General features: G+C 42.1%; 1 protein-coding gene across 1 annotated transcript in view; it reads right to left on the reverse strand.

Annotated features, from left to right (window-relative positions):
• LOC122816707 (transformation/transcription domain associated protein) overlaps positions 1 to 22,466 on the reverse strand; it is a gene marked incomplete in the record, with an annotated part of 2,794,447 nt that overhangs the window by 1,332,343 nt on the left and 1,439,638 nt on the right. The window contains 1 exon segment of the mRNA XM_044089697.1: positions 21,879 to 22,013. Coding sequence (XP_043945632.1) covers positions 21,879 to 22,013 — 135 coding nt within the window.

The following is a 22,466-nucleotide window of genomic DNA, read 5'->3' on the forward strand; positions in this document are numbered from 1 at the left end:
TCCTTCAAGTCTTTAGCTAAAAGCTTAAGACAATGACTCCCAAATACAAGGCCAAAGAAGGTAGCCAACTACAGAGGGTCTTAGGAAAAAAGGTCTGACAAACTGAACAGGAAATATGGTCATTGGAAGTGCCAAAACAAGCACTGCTCGTGATGGTCTTTATGGGGAATCTCTCTCTCACACTGGCATTTACCCTTCTTTGATGACATGAAACCCCACAAGCAAAAAAAAAGGAAAAGATGAGATGCAAAAACCCCAACGGGGCACTTATCTGAGATGGCTTGGAGAACCAGCAATTGAACAGGTGTTCAGACTGATGAAGAGATGGAGTTCTAAGGATGTCACGCCCAGATGTCACCTTTATGCCCTATGCTATGCAGGGAGCATACGTGTGATGTATATCATACCTTAAAGCACCCTAAAGGCTTTGGTATACAGGCTGAACGTTGGGCCGCCCTTGGCAGGGGATCCCTACTGTAATGAATACTGCAACAGTGTAATGGGAAGGACATCTGCATCTACAATAAACCCCGGTAGGAACATTTAATAAGTCAAGGGGGTGCTGAGCAAATCATAAAGGGCAAGAGTTAAGTATCAAGGCAAATAAATTCCAGGTAGGAATGTTATAAGTGTTTTAACTTGGTAAATGGATAGATGGTGTAAGATTCAGCCACAGCCTGCTAAGCTGGCAGTCACTTGGGCATGGCCCACCCCTATAAACAAAAAGGAAAGGACATTCATAGGGACAGCAAGATACTACAGGCACCTTACCCTCACTACATCGCAACAGCCCCTCCAATTATATACCTCATTGGGGGAAAAAAATCCAAGCAAGGCTGTCTGAACAACGGCCTGTGAGCAAAAATTTCAAAAGCTCAAGGAGGCCTTGAATGGATCTCCTCTACTTACCTGCCCTGACTACAATCAAAAATTTATTCTGAAGGTAGATCCTCCAAACCACAGTCTGGAGGCTGTACTTAGCCAGGTTTCCTCAAAGAACAGGCGCACCCAGTAGTGAATCTTTGTCACAGGCCTCAGCCAAGAGACGGGTCTTATGCAGCTACAAAAAACATCTGAGCTCTCCAAAACTTCATGATTACCTGTATTACAAGAAATTACATTTGTTAGGGGATGCTCTAGAGCCATAAATATGGTGTTCACCACAGACCGACTTCTGAATAAATTAGGAGATATCAGTAGGCACTGACTGAGCATGTCTGCAAGCAAGATGGCCTGGACCGAGGATATACATTGCTATTAGAATGTGTTGAGTCAATGTGGTTTACTCCCGGTAGCTGCATGGTCTCCCCAAACAGAATATAAAAGAAGAATCCCCTGCTTGATGATATACCAAACTACCACCACAGTATTCAAGTAGAAAGCAATTTCATCCTAACTGATGAGGTCCTAGCGAGCATGCCACTTTAGGAGGTCCTGGTGAGCATGCCACTTTAGGAGGTCCCAACTACAGAACACTTATCTGCAAACAGGTCGCTTGCTGTGACCAAGTTATTTTAGACTGTCTGCCATAAATACCATCCCTGCTACCACGGCAGACACACTTCTGGTGACTGTAACTTTGGGGAAGGGAAGACAAAAGGAAGAACCATGTAAAACATTCTCCAGGTGTAACCACTGCAAATGCTGACTTGAAAAATTCTGACTGACAGGTCAACATGTTGATGCCATCTTACCCAGGGGTCCACTGAATAACTCTCATCATGTACCTTAAGAAAGGGACCAGAGAAAATGGTCACTGTCATGACCCCTACAACTAATACATATGGTGTCACATCTCCGGTAGAAGACAGAAGCAGAAGAATGCTTACTTGCTTGCATGAATGTGGTCTTGATAGCCTGGCTATACAAACCATTGTCCAGGTGACAGCCAATGAAAATCTTTGCTTGTGACAGTTTTAGCTAGGACTTTACAGTATACTCTAACAAGACCAATGTCTGGGATAGCTGCAGCAAGTAGTTTCACTCACATCAGTGACTCCATTCCAGGGGCAGCTAGGAGCCAAGCATTCAGCTAGGGGAATATTGATTCTCAGTAGTGTGAGAGGTGCTTCTATAAACTGCTATACATTTGGTTAACACATTGGGTGGCTGTAGTTAAATCAAATGTGAAGACTCTGAAATGACTGTAACTGGCTCCTTATATCCTGATGTGCAGAAGCTTTCTGGATGCCCTTGTTATATTGACATGCTGGTGTATGCTCTAACAGGGTGACAGAACACATACACATACAATCCGCCCTTTTCTAGGCAAGAAAGATGGACTGTACCAAGACTATCCAGAATTTTGCCTTTATCTAAGCAGCCTAAACCAGTTTATAGCAAAGGATGGGCCTGACCTCCTGAGTTTTCTTAGGGATCAGAGAGAATCTAATTGAATTTCAGACCCACACTTGATTGGTGGGACATCCTAGCTGGCTCCCTAAATAGGTTTATCACCTCTAGCTTGGCTCCCACTTTCTGTTATGATGAAACATTGATAAGGGGAAGAAAAACAGATCTTGAGAATGATACAAAGGGAATGGTGTAGCTGTTGCAAACTCTCTCCCCTATCCACCTATCCTGTGTGATGACCTAACATGTAGCAATATGCAGGGAGATTGACTCCTGACTGCCTTGAAGGAAGTTCAGCAGATCCTCTAGGATTCTGCAATGGACCCCCTGGATGGGGAACTTCAGAATGCCCGATTTCACAAACCACCTCTACTCCTCTGCAAACCACCTCTACTCCTCTGGGGTAATATCTATTTTGGAAACCCCCTGTGACCGTATTAATTTCTGTTGCTTTCATTTCTGATGCTGTTTCTTAAATCATGGATTGTCTGTATTCTTCTGGTTATGGTGGAATGACCGCTGCAGAGTGGAGACTTTAATGCCAACAGCAGGGAGCATCTTCCCCTCCTCCAGCTTTTCTTTCACTTGCAATACAAAATGCAAGAAACCACTGAATGGGGCATTGGTGAAAGATGCTGTAAGGCTGTCTGCAAAGTTACAGTGTCATATAGCTGCTTCATACCCAGCCACCCGGCTGCTTCATCAAATGTGTTATAATACAGATGGTTACTACGGTGGCTATAGCTGATTCTTGGGATATTAATTTATTAGTCTCAGATCTCAGTGTGGCATCCTTTTCAGCACTTCGAAGATCTTACCAAGTCATGGAGAAAGAGAGTCATGTGTGCTAGCTAGTACAAGGCACATATTGAAAAGGTTATTTGACATGTAAATACACATGCATTTCCCAAAGATGGCTAATGCCCTGTACTCCTTTTAAGAAAGATACACTGCTCATCTCAGAGCTCTTTTGTTAAGCCAGCTGTCACCAGGATACAGTCAAACAGATTCCTTACTCCAAAATTCCTTGATCCATTGGAGACGGATGATCCTGTCCAGTCTGCCTGTTTAGATGCTTCCACATGAGATTTTTTGACAAGCCCTCTTTTGATGAAGGAAGGCATGTCATCAGTAAGGGAAGACTACCCAAGAGGAAGACGGTCTGAAGTGGAAAGCCTTGTGTAGTATTACTTTTTTTCAGGAAGGATGGGAATCTACAGGCTATTTTCCTCTCTAATGCATTAAAACTCTAGGAACTCCCTAATTTTGAGGTCATTTGGGAAGATATGGATGAAGTCTCTTCTTCATCTAAATCAATACCTGGAGTGGGGGGACTCCAACTCATTAGAGAAGACCAAATGCCTACTTTTGCATATTATTTTCCTAGGAGCACTCACACATGCCTCATCTGAGTGCAAAGGAAAGAAACCCAATGTGATGAAGGTGACAGAGCTATGGCAAACTGAGGAGCATCATATAAGGAGTCTGCTTTGAATCTTTAATGACCTCTACATACCTTAGAAGTTGCCATTTCATCTCTACTCTCCAAGTGATTGATATCAATGATCTTAGCATCAGTGAGACTGGTGGCTGAGCAAAGCATGGGCTTTAAGGATCAGCACTAAGTTGACAATAAAAGGTCTCTGTTGCAAAAGTTGACACTGAAAATGCAGACTGCTTTGGTGCCGAGAATGCAACATTGAAAGCTAACACAAACAATAGCTCTGAGTCAAAACCAAGATCAGCAATGACCTCTCAAAGTTGGAAACCTAGGCCCTTCGGACTACTGGCACTGTTGCATATTCAGAGGAAGCAATGTCCAGAGAAGGTGCAACAGACTACAAAGAGGTAAGAGGACCTTCTTTTGTTACACTGGAAACAAGACAACCAACTCCGTTTGTACATTAACCAGTGCCCTTATTATTCTGTCCTAGCTTACATGCAAGGAGCGACTGCAGAGGGATCAGAAAGAACATAAAGACATAGTAAAGAAAGGTACAGACCTCAAACATCTTAAGAGCTTTCCCTAAGGAGAAACTGTTTACTGTTTTTTTTTTTTTTCACCAGGAGGGTCCAGAACTATAATAACTTCCTGAACAGAAACTCCAACGAATGAAATCTAGTAGCACTACCCCTGGACCAGCCTTGTCTTCAGCAGGGGAAATACCAACAGTGAGGGTGGGGGAGATCATTTGTCACACAGGAAGAAACAGCTGCATTCCTGAACAAACCACTGTCATCAGTTTTCCTCTTTTTTTCTACCTCTAAGCAATGTCTGAAAAATCAGTAGTTGACATCCCTTTCAAACCCTTATTATTCTCTACCTTATAGTTCTCAAACAAACCTTATCACAATTCTCACACTCTGCATCTAAATACTCCACCATCAGACAAAGCAAACGGATCACTCTTGAGGTGGAATTCTGTGTCCACCCTTCAGTAAAACTGCAGAACTCTGGAAGTTGTTCCCTTCTCCATAATGAAAAAAACTCTTGTCAGAATCATGATACAGAAAATCCAAATCCAACTTGGCAAAATTATTAATCCAAACACTAGAAAGTCTACCAAAAAAGGGCTGAAACAATTAAAAGTTACTAAAACAAAATGGCAACCTCGCAGGAGGAAGGAAGGACAATGAAATGTGTTTTATACCAATAATAATGTTTAACAAAAATGATCTGAAAGAATATTCTAAGGCATTAATGGAGGGGACTGAAAACTGCAGACCAAAGTATGACGAAAGAGCCCAACTGCACATCTCGAGACTTATACTGACAAGTGTCAAATGTGATCTAGAAAGAGGAGGAAGATATATGAAGCATTAAGGAAGAGATGGGGGAGTTTTTAACCTGAGAAGATTTTCAAAAGTTCTAACTAAATGCTACCAGCAGTTACCAGTCCCAACAGTGAAGTGGCAGAATGGATCATGCAAGTTCTATAGGTTTCCCAGTTTCCTTTCATTTTGGGTCAACAGCAAATGGCTTTTTCAATACCCAACACCGTCTTACAAAAACCTGTCTGCTGCTGTATCTTAGCTTTAACAAAGTCCAATAATCCATCCCTTCCTCTCCTTCCAACACTGCCAACAATTTCAAAATTTTCCTAAAAGTTTTATCTTCCATAGAAACCAAATACTGCTAGACACATCTGTGTCATACGATTTGTTGACTATAAAGAAACCCAGTACCTTCAACTTCAGCTACTTTGACACAACCTATACACCCAGACAACAGTTCCAGTAAATGCCTCTAAGACTTGTTTATAAAGGTTAAATTTAATTAAATGTTGGCATCTTTGCCACATTTTATCAATTAAATCAGCACTTCTCACCCAGCCAAAGCAGCCACTTTTTCCTCTGGACTGAAGATTTTAATATTTTCTATCTCTTCTGCCATTATTCAATGGACAACATCTTTGCATTCTAACCCTTGCAGATATACCCTGAATGACTACAAGGCATCTCCCAGTAGGATTACTTTTGTCCTCTCCTTACATAGTTTGCAGAACCTTTGGTAATAAAGAAAAGGAGAGTAGGCGCAGTGAAACCGACCCATCCAAGGGTAGAAAAAGGCATTCGCTGCCAATGCCTTCAAGCATGGAAGCCTTGCAAAAGTTTTGAAAGCCTGCTGTGCTCTAGAGAAGTGCACATCTCTTTCTCTCTCTTCCTGGTACACCCAATCTCCTGGCTCTAATCCTGAAGTTAGAATGCTCCAGTTGCCATTCATGGCTGTTTGGCTGAAGCCCTGCTGAGTGTATCTGCTACTTGCTTCAGTTCTGAAGGGACATACGATGCAGAATGTGACACCTGAGACAGTCTAAGCTCCATGCCCTGTCTGTCTGCTTACATCACTTTACTGTGGCATTGTTTGTGATGAAATGCAGGACTACAGTCTGCAACTTGACTGTGCAAATTGTGGAACTGAAAATGTGAGATTTACTAAAAAAAAAAAAAAAAAAAAAAAAAAAAACTGTGAAAGTTGCACATTAAAATAATTTTTTTGAGGGAGGCTGTACTCTTCACCCCACCCCAGCACACGCAAACACACCCACTACTAACTCTGAGATTGCCATTCTTCGGAGAAGGGGGATTTTCCAAGATACAAAGTGCAGTTGTGTACACCTACCATAAATGTAGATGTTCGAGTGTCTTCACTGTTGCAGTCATGACTGTAGGGTTCTCCCCTGCCGGCAGGCAGCCCTCGGTCGGCCAGAATCCCAAAGTCTGGGTCCGGCGTCGGCTGTTCAACCATGCTCCCTGATGTCAGAGCGCCAGGAGTACAAAGCTGACAGCCGTCGCCATCTTCTCCAGTCTTTCTTTCCCCAGATGTCAGGAGTCCCAAAATGAAAAAGGTCCCATAACCTTTGCAAATACACCTCAGAAGAATGGTGAAAAAAGGAAATACACAAAAGTAAAAATAAGAGGGGACAGGAGGGAGGGAAACCCAGACTGCAACAGTGAAGACACTCGAACATCTACATTTATGGTAGGTGTACACAACTGTACTATGTTCATCGTGTTTCACTGTTGCAGTCATGACTGTAGGGTAGAATCCCAAAGCTGAAAGAAAGGGAGGTGGTCATAAAGAAGAAGGGGCGGCTAAAAGGCCCTGCAAGACTGCAGAGGCAAAGCCTGCCCTAGACTTAGAGTAGAGAGGTAGATTGCAGTGCTTAGAAAAAGTATGCACTGAACTTCAAGTTGCAGCCTCCAAAATGTCCTTGGTAGGAACTCCCCTGAGAAAAGCCGCAGAAGTGGAAGCAGCTCTGGTGGAATGAGTCCGAATACTCCCTGGGATTTGCTTTCCATGGTGAGAATAACAAAATCTGATTCCATGAGCAATCCATTTAGAAATGGTCTGTTTTGAAATGGCTTTACCTTGGGAACTTGAAGCATAAGAAACAAACAATTGCTCTGATTTCCTGATGTCCTTGGTTCTGTCCAGGTAAAAACGCAGTTGTCTGTGTACATCCAAGGAATGTAAGATCCTTTCCCCTTTATTTTGAGGAGTGGGGAAAAAGGTAGGCAAGTGGATAGTCTGATTTAAATCCACTTTCGAAACCACTTTAGGCATGAAGGTAGGATTAGTCCTCAAAGACACACTGCCTTGATGAAAAATAATATAAGGCTCCACGGCCATAAGAGCTTGTAACTCTGAAACTCTCCTGGCAGAGGTTAGGGCTAACAGAATAGCTGTCTTCCAAGATAAAAACTTGATGTCAGAAGAGGCGGCAGGCTCAAAAGGAGGCAAGGTTAGCTTTTCCAAAACATAGTTGAGATCCCAAGCAGGAATGGGAGGAGATCTAGGAGGTCTTAAGTTCTTAGCTCCTCTGAGAAACTGCCTCATGTGCTGGTGGGAAAAGATGGGAGGGTCTGTATTATAATGAGCAGAAATAGCAGAGGCATGTATCTTAATGGAAGAGAAAGAGAGACCCTTATGTAAGAGATCTGTCAAGTAAAGTAAAATTAAAGTAATGTTAGGAAGAAGAGGATCAGAATCCTGAGCCTGCATCCAGGAACAAAATCTTTTCCATTTTCCTGCATAAGATTTTCTAGTGCTATGACGTCTGGCTTCTAAAATGACATCCATAACCTGCTTGGGTAGGAAAGAAGAAATCAAAGGCCCTGGATTAACCAGGCCGCCAGGCTGAGAGTTCTGACATGAGAGTGTAGAACCTGACCCTGATGTTGGGACAGAAGGTTCGAGACTGAGGTAAAACCCAAGGGGGCTCCCGGCATAGGTTTTTTAGAGTTGGATACCAAAATTGCCGAGGCCAATTCGGAGCCAGCAAGATTATCATCTTGGGCTTGTCCTGTTTTATCTTCAATAAAACCCGTGGAAGAAGAGGAAGAGGCGGAAAGGCATATCCCGAGAGGTTCCTCCAACTGAATGACAGGGCATCCACTTTCCAAGCTTCTCTGTGGAAAGTCCTGGTGCAAAAATTCCGTAGTTGATGATTGAGATGGGATGCAAAGAGGTCTATGTGAGGACATCCCCAGACTGCAGTTATCCTGAATATTTTGGTGTCCAGCATCCACTCGTATGGATCTGAAAGGTTTCTGCTCAGACTGTCTGCCAGGAAGTTTTGTTTCCCTGGTAGAAACTGAGCTTGAAGATCCAGATTGCAAGCTAGAGCTGTGTTCCATAGATCCATGGCTAGTCTGCCAAGGGGGTAGGAATGAGATCCCCCTTGCTTGTTTATGTACCACATAACTGTGGTGTTGTCTGTCCATATTAGTAGATGTCCTGGTTGTAAAAGATTCCTGAAGGCCAATAGAGCTTTCTGAACGGCTAACATTTCCTTTAAGTTGATATGCAGGTGCTTGTGATCCTTTGTCCAAAGGCCCTGCAGACAATTGCCCTGAACATGTGCTCCCCAAGCATAATCCGAGGCGTCCGTGGTTAGAATCTGAGTGGCCGGAGGCAGACGGAAGGGTTTCCCTTTGTTTAGAGCACATGCCCTGGACCACCAAAGAAATTCCTTTTGAAGGCAAGGAAGGACGGAGATCAGTATGTCTAAACTGTGGCAATGCTGAGACCATACACTTTTTAGGTACCACTGTATTTTCCTCATGTGTAGTCTTGTACATGGTGCGAGAAGGATGCAGGAGGCCATGTAACCCAAAGCCTGCAGGAATTTCCTTGCAGATAGTTGAGTTAAAGGTGCCAAGGTTCTGAAAGTTGAAGCCAGCTGTAATTGTTTTTCGGACGTCAGAAATGCCATCTGGGTTGTGGTGTTTAGAAGTGCACCCAGAAAAGTTATCTGTTGTGATGGTGTCAAATTTGACTTTTTTATGTTTACACAGAATCCCAGGAACTTGAGGAGGTTCTGTACAAATTCTAGATGCTGGAGTAAGACATCCTTGCTGTCTGCCTGAATTAGACAATCGTCCAGATAAGGGTAAATTTGAATTCCCTTGAGTCTGCAGTAAGCTACTACTGGAGCCAGGCATTTGGTGAAGACCCTGGGCGCAGTAGACAATCCAAAGGGCACCGCACAGAATTGAAAGTGCCTCGATCCGGCCTTGAACTTGAGGTATTTTCTGCGATCCTGCCTGATGGGAATGTGTAAATATGCCTCCTTTAAATCCAAAGTTACCATCCAAGCATCCTTGGACAGCATTGGAAGTAGCTGCTGTAGAGTAAGCATCTTGAATTTTGGAATCTCTAGAAAGGTGTTCAAGACCGACAGATCCAGAATGGGTCTCCATGAGTTTTGCTTCCTTGGGACTAGAAAGAGCCTTGAGTAAAAACCTTTTCCCATCTCTGAAAGTGGAACCAGTTCTATGGCATTCATAGCCAAAAGAGCTTCCACCTGGTTTAAGGCCTCCGTCCACTGATGTTTTGGAAGGTCTGGCCATCCGCTTGGCCTTGGCAAGGTATGAAAATGGAATTTGTAACCTCTTAAAACCACATCCAAAACCCACTTGTCTTGGGTTATTTGAGTTCAATTTTGATAAAAGAGAGAGAGTTTTCCTCCGAGAGGGGCTTCCAGGCAAGAAGTTCCTGTAGTCCAACAGAGGGAGTCACCGAGTCTGTTTCCTTTGAGTTTGTGACCTGTCCTCTCCTCCTCTAGGGGTGGAAGCAGTCCACTGTCTTGGTCTATAAGAAGCTTGTGTTTGAGGCCTTCCTCTGGAGCGTCTATATCTACCCCTCTGAGGCCTGTCTGAAGTGGGAAAGGACCAATTTTTTGAAGGCCAATTCCTGCTAAATCTAGGTGGCTGTACTTGTAAGAAATTTTTAACTGTTTGCATGGATTTAGCCTTATCCTCCATCTTTTTAATCACCTCTTCAGCTTTTGATCCAAACAAAACATTATGCTGAACAGGAGCATCCAATAATTTAGCCTTTACTTGTTCAGGCAAATTTTGTTCCTTTAGCCATGCATGCCTTCTAATGACTGTGCCAGAGGCCGCAGCCCTATAAGAAGCCTCCAAGGCATCAAATCCACAGTGTAAACCATGCTTCCCAACTTGTTCAGTGGCATGCAATAAGTCATGTAATTCCTTATCATCTGCACAGGCAGAAATGGAAGTAAGCTTTTGTTTTAAAACAGACAAGAGAAATTGCTGGTATTTTAGCATATGAAACTGACAGTTTAAAGCCCTAATGGACAAAGTAGCAGAAGTGTACACCTTTTTGCCCCATCTTTCTAAGGATCGAGAATCCTTTTCAGTAGGAATGGGATTTTTGGCAGAAGTGGCCTTAACTCCCTTAGGACCCTGAGAAATGGTTTCAGGGTCAGCAGAAGGGTTCTTGTATAAAAATTGATGGTAATCAGGAACCCTGTAATATCTATCAGGCTTAACAGGAGCAGGAGAAAAAGAATCAGGGGTTAAGTTAGCCTCCGAAAAGGCATCATCCACAATATCCAAAACAGGAGGAATAGCCAGGGGTCTATGTTGGGGAAGAAGAAGAAAATCCCTCAGTCTTTTCTTAGATTCCGAATACGCCGGTCCTTCCCAGTGGAAATGTTCCCTCATTTCATGCAAAGTTTCCCCAAAAGAGAAATCCTCAGGGGGAGAAGCTGAAGGAATGGATTCCTCAGCATCAGAATCCTCATAAGGTGGGAAAGAATATTCCTGATCAGAAGAAGAAACTGAGGAAACAGAAGCCTGATCAGAGGGATCATAATAAACATCCTGCCTTGGCCTTTTATCTGGAGAGGGATGTGAACCCCTAATCATAGTAAGTAAATCCTCCGCCATCTTGAGTAACTGTTTCTGTGACTTGGGAGCCGGTTCAGAAGAGGCCTGTGTTGTAGTCTTTGATTTAGAAGGAGTCTTTGCCTTTGTCTTTGCTTTGCCTTTATTAGAAGCTGAGTAGGCCTGAAAACCCCTTCGGAAGCCGGTACCTGCACAGCGGCTCCGGACCCATCCGAAGGAGCATTGTCCAAAGGTCCTGCAACAGAAATATTTAAAGGCCTGGTTGGCCTCTCATGAGAGTCTGTTTCGGCCATCGGTTCTGAAATGGCCGACGACAGGGGCTGCAAAAGCACCTCACTGACGACGGACGAACCTGAAGCTGGCTCCGCTTGTGCGCTATCATCAGATTTGGACCTCGGAGGCCTGTCTTTATCCTTGCGACGTTTGTGAACTCCGGTGGCCGGAACCGTATCAGACGACATTTTGTAGTTAAAGCGCCTACCGAAGTAATGAAAGGCAAAATCGTACCTTCGCTTAATTGTACGTTGATTGAATGTTGCACAAAACTGACAACTAGCTACGTCGTGGTCAGGGCCTAAGCAAGGAATACAGTAAGAATGGAAATCCTTATGAGGTATTTGCTTCCCACATGAAATACAATTAACTTTTTCTGACATCGGAGTGGAGCAAGAAAAAAGTTTCCCCAATGGGGTACTTAGCTTTGAGTGGAGAAGAAAATGTTCGGACTGAAGTATATCAGAAAAATTAGTCAGGAGTCAGCCGACCGGCACTTGCGAACTGCTATCACCGCACGGCAAGAAAGACTGGAGAAGATGGCGTCGGCTGTCAGCTTTGTACTCCTGGTGCTCTGACGTCAGGGAGCATGGTTGAACAGCCGACGCCGGACCCAGACTTTGGGATTCTGGCCGACCGAGGGCTGCCTGCTGGCAGGGGAGAACCCTACAGTCATGACTGCAACAGTGAAACACGATGAACATCAGTCTTGGACTTATTGCACATTTCCAACAATAGCCCTTAAATTTATGGGCTGCCAAGGATCACACACAGTCCTTAAGCCTACAGTATGAGCTCCAAGACCTCTGGCTTCCAGGCCAGTTTGAAAGCTCTGAGGGCTAGAATCACAGACAATCCTTCCTTGACACTGATATGCTTCCTCTGTCGTCTGGAGTCCTACAGATCATGAACCTTCAGACTAAGTGTAGAGCTCCCACACACGGGTGTACCTACATGTTAACTCTTGGTTAAGTGGAGGGTGCTGAAAAGATACAATGCATTTTCTTTAACCTGTGATAACCAAGAAGAACTATTTCTGAACACAAGGGGATCCCTGCTAGTTCCTTCTTTAGAGAGTGACTGTTATTCCCACTGATTTATTAGGTACTACTGGATTTGTCTCAAGTGCAGTCTGGCTAAAAACAGCATCAGGATGCCATAAGCCCCACGGTTTGAAAAAAAAAAAATATTTTGCCAAGATACTTATTCTCCCGGACTGCTGGAGAAAAAGGCCAATAAAGAACTTACCTTAACAAGTGTAAAGAAGACCTCGGTAGAGCAGGTGCACAGGATGCATTTCAGGAAAGCCTTGAAGTTGCAAAGAATCAAAATCAGCTTGAAGAGAGTCAATGAAAACAATTTCTAGAGAGAATGGAGGGTGAACTACTGGTTTCCCTGGAGTGCCTATGCTGGACATGAAGAAGACAGATACCCATGTAAGGGTAGATTAGCAAACTCTGCCATCAGAAATGTCATTACTGCAGCCAGGCATTTTAGTGAACACTGAGAGCTCCAGATTATCCAAGGGGTAATGAAGTAAACTGGAAATAGAAGGCCCTATCATGACTCTGAAAAACTGTACTCCTTGTGGACTGCAAAATGAAGGTAGCTGTCCATCAGTTGCAGAGTGAAGAAGTGAGCTTCTTTGGACATCAGCAAAGGGAAAGGGGACTGCAAGGTGACTTTCAAAAATGGGTTTAAACTTTGAAACATTCAGTTTAAGCCACCATAGTCAATACTTTTTTGGAACTAGGAAGAGGAGGAAGTAGAAACTGTCCCTTGTTTCTCCAGATGGACACTCTCCAAGCTCCTACGGGTCAGTACACCTTGATGAGGGAGACGAGACTAATTCCATCTGGTCTACCAGGATGAGAGAGGCTTTCCCAAGAAGTGTGAAAAGTGTGTGAATTCTTTTTTAACCTGAGTTGTTATGTCAAGCATCTATCTGTCAGAGGTAAACAACTCTCATAGTCCAGAAGGTGGTTAAGCAATCCCCCAAGTACTCAGGGGAAGGAAGTGTGCTTTTACTGGCAGAGTCACGACTGCTCAGGAGACCCTGTAAAACTCTTCCTAGAAGGCTTACTTGACTTGTCCATTTGTTTACCCTAGCATCTGTTACATTTCATTGGCTCTACTTCAACTTGCTTGCTGAACTCTAGTTTGGCAATAGCAAAAGAGCCATTGCCTACAGAAGCAGTTCTTGCTGTATCAAGCCACAGGCGGAGAGAACAGCTTCCTCCATTTCTCTTCAACCTCACTGAGAATATGCTGTGTAGGGAAAACAAACAGCAATTTTTTATGTAGGGGTGCACTGAAGAAGTGCCTTACTTCTCTCACACAACATGCATGCACACACAGGAGTTATATTGTTAGCTAGCATGTCTCCAACGGCAGTCCCAGTGGCTGCTGCCATGGACGATACATCTACAGCAGTATAACCACAATTATATTTCTCCACCATCTGAGCAGTAAGGGAAATTATGATTAGCTGTACCATCAGTATCTTATCCAGGATCCCCTTTGTCAAATCTCTATATATTTAAGATTCTCACACTGACGCCTAGAAATACGTGTCTGACAGTTAATAGACATGAAAAGCAGCATAGCACAAGTAGTATAAACTTTCTTCCCAAAGCTATATAGCATCTTGCTTTCCCTATCATCTGGAAGGTTTTGGAGCTTGAAGCCAACTCGAATAATCTGGTAGCATCCAGGAAAACATCTGTTAAACCTGACATTAGGTGCGTGGATGTAGAAAAACTAGACCCTAAAACCTGTTAGGCTTTTTTAGGAGTGTGAGGGTTGGGAATCCGTTTCTAGGGATATAGTCATAAATGCATCCTCAAATGAATCAAAAACTGGTGTTAGGACAGCATCTTTAGGTTCATCCATACCCACTAAAATAAACCTCTTTTCAATTCCATTTAAAGTACTCTTTCACAAGAATGGGACGGGGGACTCCATAAATAAGGTATCCTCATGACAAGAACCTGAGGAGATGATTTAAGCTTCACCACCAGAATTATATTCAAGGTGAGAAGACATTGAGGAGGTGAAAGTCACGTCTCTCTCTCTCTCCAGGAAAATAATCCAGCTCTCTCTCTGGTAAGAATCCCACCACTCCCTTGGGATGACAGATTCTTAAAATCAACTGCTGGCTCTAACAGGCTTGCCAGCACCACCAAAGTCAGAAAAGCTCTTCTGCCAGCTTCATAAAAATCATGCAGGGCAAAGACGTGTTGCTTGGGTTGACAGGCTGTAAAAGTTAAAGATGAAGGGGGCCCAAGGTACCGGAGTATTGGTGAACAACTGGTTAGGTATCCTAAATTAGCATGGGAAAGAGGTACTCTTTCAACCACAAGCATATTCCTAGAAGAAAGTATGCACTCTGATAGCAGAACTCCTAAATAATCCAAGTATATAATCACAGAATGAAAGGAATCTCTTCCCTGTTTAAAGCTACAACTCTGATGTGGAAATCTGTACCTTCCATTTTTATTAATGTGACACCAGACATCCATGCCATAAAGAAAAAGGCCACAAAGGATATACTAGGAATCACTGGCATGTCTTCTTCTTGAAGGTTTGGAATAAGCCTTACTGGAAAAACAGAAGTTGAGTTTAGGAGCTAGACAACATCAACTCTGGTCATAACACTGTTAGGCCTGCTCCGTTATAAGACCGCAGACTTCTGCTCCTTGGTTAAGTCCTTTCTATAGGTTTTCTCACCTTCGGACAGTAATTCTTTCCCTACGACCCTTTTTGCAAAAATTGGATCACCTGCACTTGTGGGACAGTTGATTTAGTTCTAGGGTAGACATCTGTGTATGGAGTTCAGCTTTTTTTTTTTTTCCATGCCAGCCAGGCACAAAAAGAAGCTTACCTGCTCCTAATGGACCTTTCTGTTGAAGCAAGCACAAATTTTGCAATATAGCACAAGGTGGAACTCTCCTTAGCAGAATAAACACTTGAGTCTTTGTATGGGGTCTGATGGCAGAAATACAAAGGTTTTTCAGGCCTGAATAGAAACAAGTTCCCAAGAAAGTCATTCATAAGCAAAAAAATTATTTTCACAAATATGAGATAATCAGAATCAATGGATTTACCAGTGGGATGCAACGTACACTTAATTTCAGCAGACATTCGTCTTTTGTGGAACTCTGGGGATGGAACCAGACAACTGCCTGAAACTTTTCATGGCATGAAACAGCATAAGCATCTGGCAGGAATGAAATGAAGGAGTAAGCCAATTTCAGCTTTAATGCAAAACTGCGTCCTTTTGCTGCAGTGGAGCCAACTTGTGCTGACATCTCCAAAGGGCTCTGGGAATCATGCCAGCTGGGTTTGCCTGAGGCCAACTGTACATCAACAGTGATCCAGCTGAGGAACACTTACTTAGGGATTGTGCAGGAGGAGGCCTTTACAACTCTGAGCCATGCAAAGGGGTGACAGGAACTGCAGGAAATTCTCATGAAAAATAAGGAAGAGAACTCAAAGCATGAAAGACATGGTACAATCCAATTACTGACAGTATTTCAGCCATCACCACATAGGTAAATTTCCACTGTGCAAGTGAATTCATCATATGGTTGAATCTACTAATTGCAATATTTATGTGTCAAGTACATCAAAGTCCATTGTAAAGAATTATATTTACGTTTAAGAACTTCATCTATTTCATGCAATACTTTCTGTGATGTGAGAAGGTGCCTTGCCATTGCACAAAGAATATGTTTTTTTTAATGATGGTCACACACTTCCTTTTTTTCTGCCATTGCTAAAGGTAGTCAATGCAATGGAGGAAAAACCCTTTCCCAAATCTGAAGCAATCTCAGAACTGATTAAAATATTTAGAGGGAATGTGTAGGCAAAGCTCTCAAGCATATTTCTTATATTACTGTATGCTACCTTCAGCCCATTTTCATTGACGCAAACTTCCAGAACCAAAGTTCTGGCTATGCTACAGTTCTGTGGAGTGCTACTCCATGTATGTATTTCTGAATAGGAATTTGTCAATAACCTGACCTTAATGCAAGCAAACACTCATCCTCCTAGTGGTCCCATTTGTTACAGTTACCAAGTGGTGACAGACATGATGCACCCCTCAACTCTGTCAAAGCCCTTCTTGAACCAGCAAGTGACAACCACTGGTGTTTATCAGAAGTTGGAGACTACCCAATGAAAGAGTTTACCAAACTTCCTGAAAAAAAAAATCACCAATAGTTAAAGTAACAAAAAGGATTTGGATAACAAACCCTCATTAAAAAAAAACAATAAAACTAAACAGTGAAAACCAATGAAGGCTGATATGAATTCAAAGGTAGGTCTGAAGGGGAAAATCAAACGGACCTTAAAGGGTTCATAGTATCATAGGAGGTTATTAGGCTAATGGCTCTGTGGCCCTTACAAGCCTAGCCAAGAGTTTATCTCCAGAAAGAAACCTCAGTCAGCACCTGTTGCCCCTGTCAGTGTTTGACACAGGTGGAAACCCTGGGACAAATTTGTGGTTTCCCATCCACTCAAGGTTGCGCTTGAAGAACATCAGCAAGGTACTCTGTTTGACGTGTATGGGAAATCTATTCCAGAGATGGGGCAGCCTCTGGGAGACAAACCTGTCTCCCCGGCAGGTTTTCTTGCTGTCGCATACTAGATTCAGGCCTTTCGAGCAGGTAATGCGAGGAGTTAGCCTTATGGATATGAAGAATCAGTAGTAGGGCAGGGTCCGATATTGCCTTGTAAGAGAAACACAGATCACCTATGAGCAGTCTGTATGATACAGAGTGGAGTGACAGTGAATTCAGCCTGTCCACATAGGACAAGTGTTGGAGGCCATGGATACTCTTTGTGAGGTATTTCTGTGGCCTTTCCAGTTGATGCAGACATTAGTAGAGGTACATACCAAATGAGGTGTTATACTCAATTACTGGTCTAATGAGTACAGAGAGATAATAACTTCTTTTTCCTGGATACAACCCCTTTACTTATGAGATGAACAAAGTAAAAGGCTTTTCTGATCACTGCCGCTACATGATGGTCGAATGTGAGGTTACCAACCTGAGTACCCAGGTGTCTCACCACAGGATGGGTGCTTAGGGGGTTGCCATTGATGTGGTAATCAGCAGGGGCAGTGTTTTTGCAAATTGGTATGATGATACATTGTTCTGCAGTTAGCTTGAGGCCATGACTTTGGCACCAGTCACTAGTTGCCGTGAGACCCTCTTGCAGTATGTTAACATCATTTGGGGGAGTCAATGACAGCACCCAACTTGCAGTCATTCATAAACTTTGTCAGCCACAGGCCTTTTATCTTTGCCTGTACCTCCGAGAAGAAGATGCGAAACAGTAGGAGTCCCAGGACAGATCCCTGGGGAACTCCACTAGTGACAGGTCTGCTATCAGAGGTGGAGGTGCCTATTTTGACCTTGAGGGTACTGACGGTGAGGCAGCTGGCCACCCACCTGATGAGACAGGGATTTACGTCAAGTTGTGTTAGCTTTTCAATGATGCCTGGATTGTGTTGGCCAAGTCAAGGTAAACTGTATGTACTGACTTTCCCTCTTCTAGGGCCTTGGTGACAGTCTCAAAGAAGTCAACCAGGTTCACCAGGCAAGATCTGCCTTTGACAAATCTGAACTGGGTGGGGACAAGTGCTTGGAGATTGCCTACGTCCTTGTTTATGAGAGCCATAATAATACTCTCCATGGCTTTACAGATCAGACTTGACAAGCTAATGGGGCAATAGTTTCCAGGGTCAGTAGTGGCACCACCTTTGCGCAAGGGGTAACAATAGTAGTTCTAAACGCTGCTGGAATGAAGCCTGGTACTTAGACTGTGGTTAAATAGGGTGCTCAATGGGGAAGCCACTTCTTGCTTGAGATGGTGCAGAATACAGCCTGGGATACTATCAGGTCCCATGGAAGCTGTGCTCTTTGCCTTGGATAAGGCCTTTAACACTTGACCTATGTAGATGTGAGGTGTGGGATGAGTATCGGGGATGCTGAAAGGGCCTTTGGGTGGATGGGGGGGTGAAGTCTGCCCTGAACCTATCTGCTAGCAGGTTGGCTAAGTCAGCAGAATCAGTGCAAGTGATATTGTTAAGTACTACTTTGGAACAAACCTGGGCTTTGCCATGGAGGTTCCTTACGTAACTGAAGAAGGCTTTGTGGTTTCTCTTTGTTTTGAAGGTTAATTTTGATTCATAATTGGCTTTGAATGTTTTCATTAGTGATCTAATTTGCTTGTTGAGGCTAAGGAGGGAGTTTTTCCAATTTGGAATTTGTTCCTTTTTTCCCTTGGACAACAGTTTCTTCCTTTTGTTGTAAAGCCTGTTGATAGAGGATATCCACCAAACAGTATTGTGTTTCCTTGAGGAGAAGGTTTTAGTTCTGTTGGGTATGGCTGAGTCCATGCAGTTTTACAGGTGCTTTACTGTTCAGCATAGTTGTCTGCATTCTCTGAGGGGTGGTGGGAAGCTACAGATACCCCCCCTGAGGAGGCTGTAGACAGCTTTTGCGACTTTTTTAGCTTTAATATGGCTGGGGGGGGGGGGCAATGTCATTTAAAGGTATTACGTTCTTCAGTAAAGTTTTAGTCAGCAGATCCCTGTTATTCATTTGACAGCCCCGTATGTTTAATGAAACAAAAGGGCTCAGTTCCCTTTTCTGGAAGGAGGGAGGGAGAGACTGCAATGCACCAGCAACATCCAAACGAATGTCTATTTGACAAAGGAAAGAGGCCAAATAATGTTAAAGGAAGATCATTTCTGGAAGTCTAAAAACAGATCAATGTAGCTTTAGTCAAGTGGAAGACTCACCCTCAATCAAAAGATGGCAAAGACTTTTTCATGATTCCGATGGTAAAATACCTCTAAGCGTGCAGCTTCTTGTCTTCAAGCCACTTCCAAAGGAGCTGACAAGCAAGTGAAGTCCCTGAGAAAGAAATGGATAAAGGCTGGGGCTTCAGGTCTTGGGCAGAGCATAGTTAGAGAAGAAATACTTAAGTGTCTGCCCATTCCCATGCAATGAGAGTACAAATATGAAAATAAAAGTGAAAAAAAATGCTGAGTCAAACAAACTAAACTCAAACTGGAAGTTATTACAAAGAAATTAAAAAAAAACAAAGTAGAGGTAACTGAGACCATCAGACTTGTTCAACCATCCAGGAAGTACTGAAAGATTACAGGAGTACTTTCTCTTCAAAGGAACTTCTCTAGACATCAGAATGAGGATACTTCCAGGGTCAGGGCCAGAAGAGAAACAGCTATGAAAACCTTAAAATTAATAACATTGATCTGCTGGCTAAAATTGAACAGAATAACTTGTAAAGGTCATTTCAGCAAACATGGTTTCCCAAATTGTTTAAAAAACTGCAGGACTACAAACTCTCAATCACTTCGCCCCCACAAGTACACAAAGAGCAAAAGGAATGATGCACACCTCACAAGAAATTTAATTTATATTTATATAGATGAGCTCAATTAACTGAAATTAGTTAATTTTCAGCTAAACGTGCTTCAATAATGTGGGATTTGGCAAACTGCTATGAAGAAAGGTGTCCTATTCCTTTATTTCATCTAATGATTACAGTAGGAATGTAACATGGACTTACATCAGATGCAGAATGCAAAGGACAGGTAGGGCACTGTCCTATTTCAAAAAAAATTTTCCCATATGACCAGTGAAGTGAAATCTTCCCCTTTATTATAAGTATTCGTTTAACACCTACAACCCCTACACAGTTTCAGTCCAAGTCTTATCTCTGATCTTGCATTGTCTGTTGCACAAAAAGACAAAACAATGCTCAGACTGGTTCCATACCATTAAAATGTTATTTTTAAAGTGTAACGTTTATAATATATATATTTATATATATGTGTGTGTGTTATCTATCTATATGTATGTTTGTATAATTATATATATATATATATATATATATATATATATATATATATATATATATATATATATATACATACACACACACACACACACATATATATATGCCTGCACACGTGCGCACACACACACATGCCTAAATTGTTTACAGCTACCCCATCAATTAATATATACTCAGCTTCCTACCACCTATAAAAAATATCCAGCATCCATCTGCTTATCCGCCTCTAAATACTTTTCTACATAACTATGTTCCCACTTGGACATTACGATCAAATGACCAAAAACAACTTTGTCCACAAAATCTCAAATCTGCTGTACGCAGTCTGTACCGATACTACGTTGATAATGTCTGGAACTACTTAGCTATACGCATGAGGACAATACTCTCCCTACAGTCCTTTAAAACCATTCTGAAAGACTTCCTAGCCAAAATCTGGCTCTGTTCTTGCTCAATCCCAGGATAAACTATATCCTGAAATATGAACTAGTACCAGTTCATACTTTACACCTTCTTACTCACCCACTTCTTCACTCATTTCCTACCTTCAATCAAGTTCTCTCCCCAGACACACTAAATATGCCATAACCTCTTTTTTTCTCTCTTTTACGTTATATGGTGATTCCTGTTTATATTACACTAACTTACCTTTAATTTCTCCAAACAGGCTAAAATTTCTCTAAATATTAAATCACTATCAAATAAGTTGCATCTATTTTAATTATCTCTAATTTGGTATAATTATTTAAACTCTTGATCTTTTTGTATTATTCCTTTTTTTCAAATATCTATCAATTTTCTGAAATTTCAATACCACAGTTGGAGGTTTTTATTGCTATTTCTAAAGAGTGCATAATTATCATTCTTAAAGTATTTTTATAAAAATTTGGGGCTTTTCTCACCGGGCCAACACTGCAAATAAGCGCCTACCCATTTGGACCTTACCATTAATCAAATGTCAATAAAGAAATGCATATAAAATATTACTTCATTTTTTCACTACTGAATGGTTACATTTTTTATCTATACACTTACTGAAATGTGTTAACATTTGTTACTTTTTAAGCATGCCAAAAAAAGTGAATCCAAAAATAAGCAGCATCTAAGTCAAGTAGTTAAGTATGCTTTGGCTCACCTCCCCTCTTCCTCATCATATTGTGCATATTCCATTTTGGAGTGCTAGCTCTACTGTTCTGTTTTTTCCTTTGCCTTCTATGTCAAGTACTACTCAATCTGCTTCTTATATACAGATCTCCATAATGAACTTAATGTTTTAATGTTCTACAGGGGCACATAATTACACGTACTGACCTGTTTAATCTGCATTACACAGCAGGATCATTTATAATGCCATTTCACTACTTATTCCTTACAGACTCACATTAAAGGCAATTAACTTTAAATCCACCCTCTTGCTACACTCTTTTCTGTAACCTACTCCATTCACAATTATGTATCAAACTATTACAAGTCAATCTCATTTTTTCTGGGCACAGATTGAAACTCGACTCACACAAAACGTTTTGCTCATAGCACAATTTAATTTTTATTTGCTAGATTTTTAAGTGACCACTGTTAGACTCAAACCATGTTCCATGCATTTCTGTCCATACTAATTTCATGCACTGATCATTCCCTTATTCATTTAAAGTTTTCCACAGACAACTAGTTTACATAATAGAAATAACATTAATTACCATACTGATACCCCCTGTAGCAGTTCGGAATTGTTTCACATCCTGAGCTGAATCCATCGACAGGCCTCTCTTCACAGCACCAGATGCAGAGCTTCGCCCATCTCCACTACTGTTGATATCAGAATCAGACTCTGGCTATCAAACAAAAGTATACAAATGTCATGTTAGAGATTCAAAAGCACAGACAAACGGCTAGTTACATCCATTAACTTTATCACAGATGCACAAAGGCAGCACAATAAAAAAGCAGCTTTGCTACCAACAAAAATTTTTAACAAGATGACGAAAATATTTCTAATTACTCTGATGCTGATCTGTTTCTAGCAACAGTGTCAATGCAGTATTCAAAACTGTAAGCCTCAGCTCTTCTATAACACCTACAAAATCCAGTCACCTAAGACAGAAAGAGTGCAGTGCATGCTATGAAAAGGCTACCGGCATCCTACAGACAGATGTTCATCTAGACGTTTAAAGTGCTAACTTGTTTTCTTTGCCCTCCCTTTTTGACAACTAGTTTGCTAAACAAAAGACTATGACTTGTCGTGCACATCTGATTAGGAGCAAGATGAGCCATGACTGCTTTCATCT

Source organism: Protopterus annectens, chromosome 12.part0 (assembly GCF_019279795.1).
Source record: "Protopterus annectens isolate FY-2018-M chromosome 12.part0, PAN1.0, whole genome shotgun sequence".
Lineage (NCBI taxonomy): Eukaryota > Metazoa > Chordata > Ceratodontiformes > Protopteridae > Protopterus > Protopterus annectens.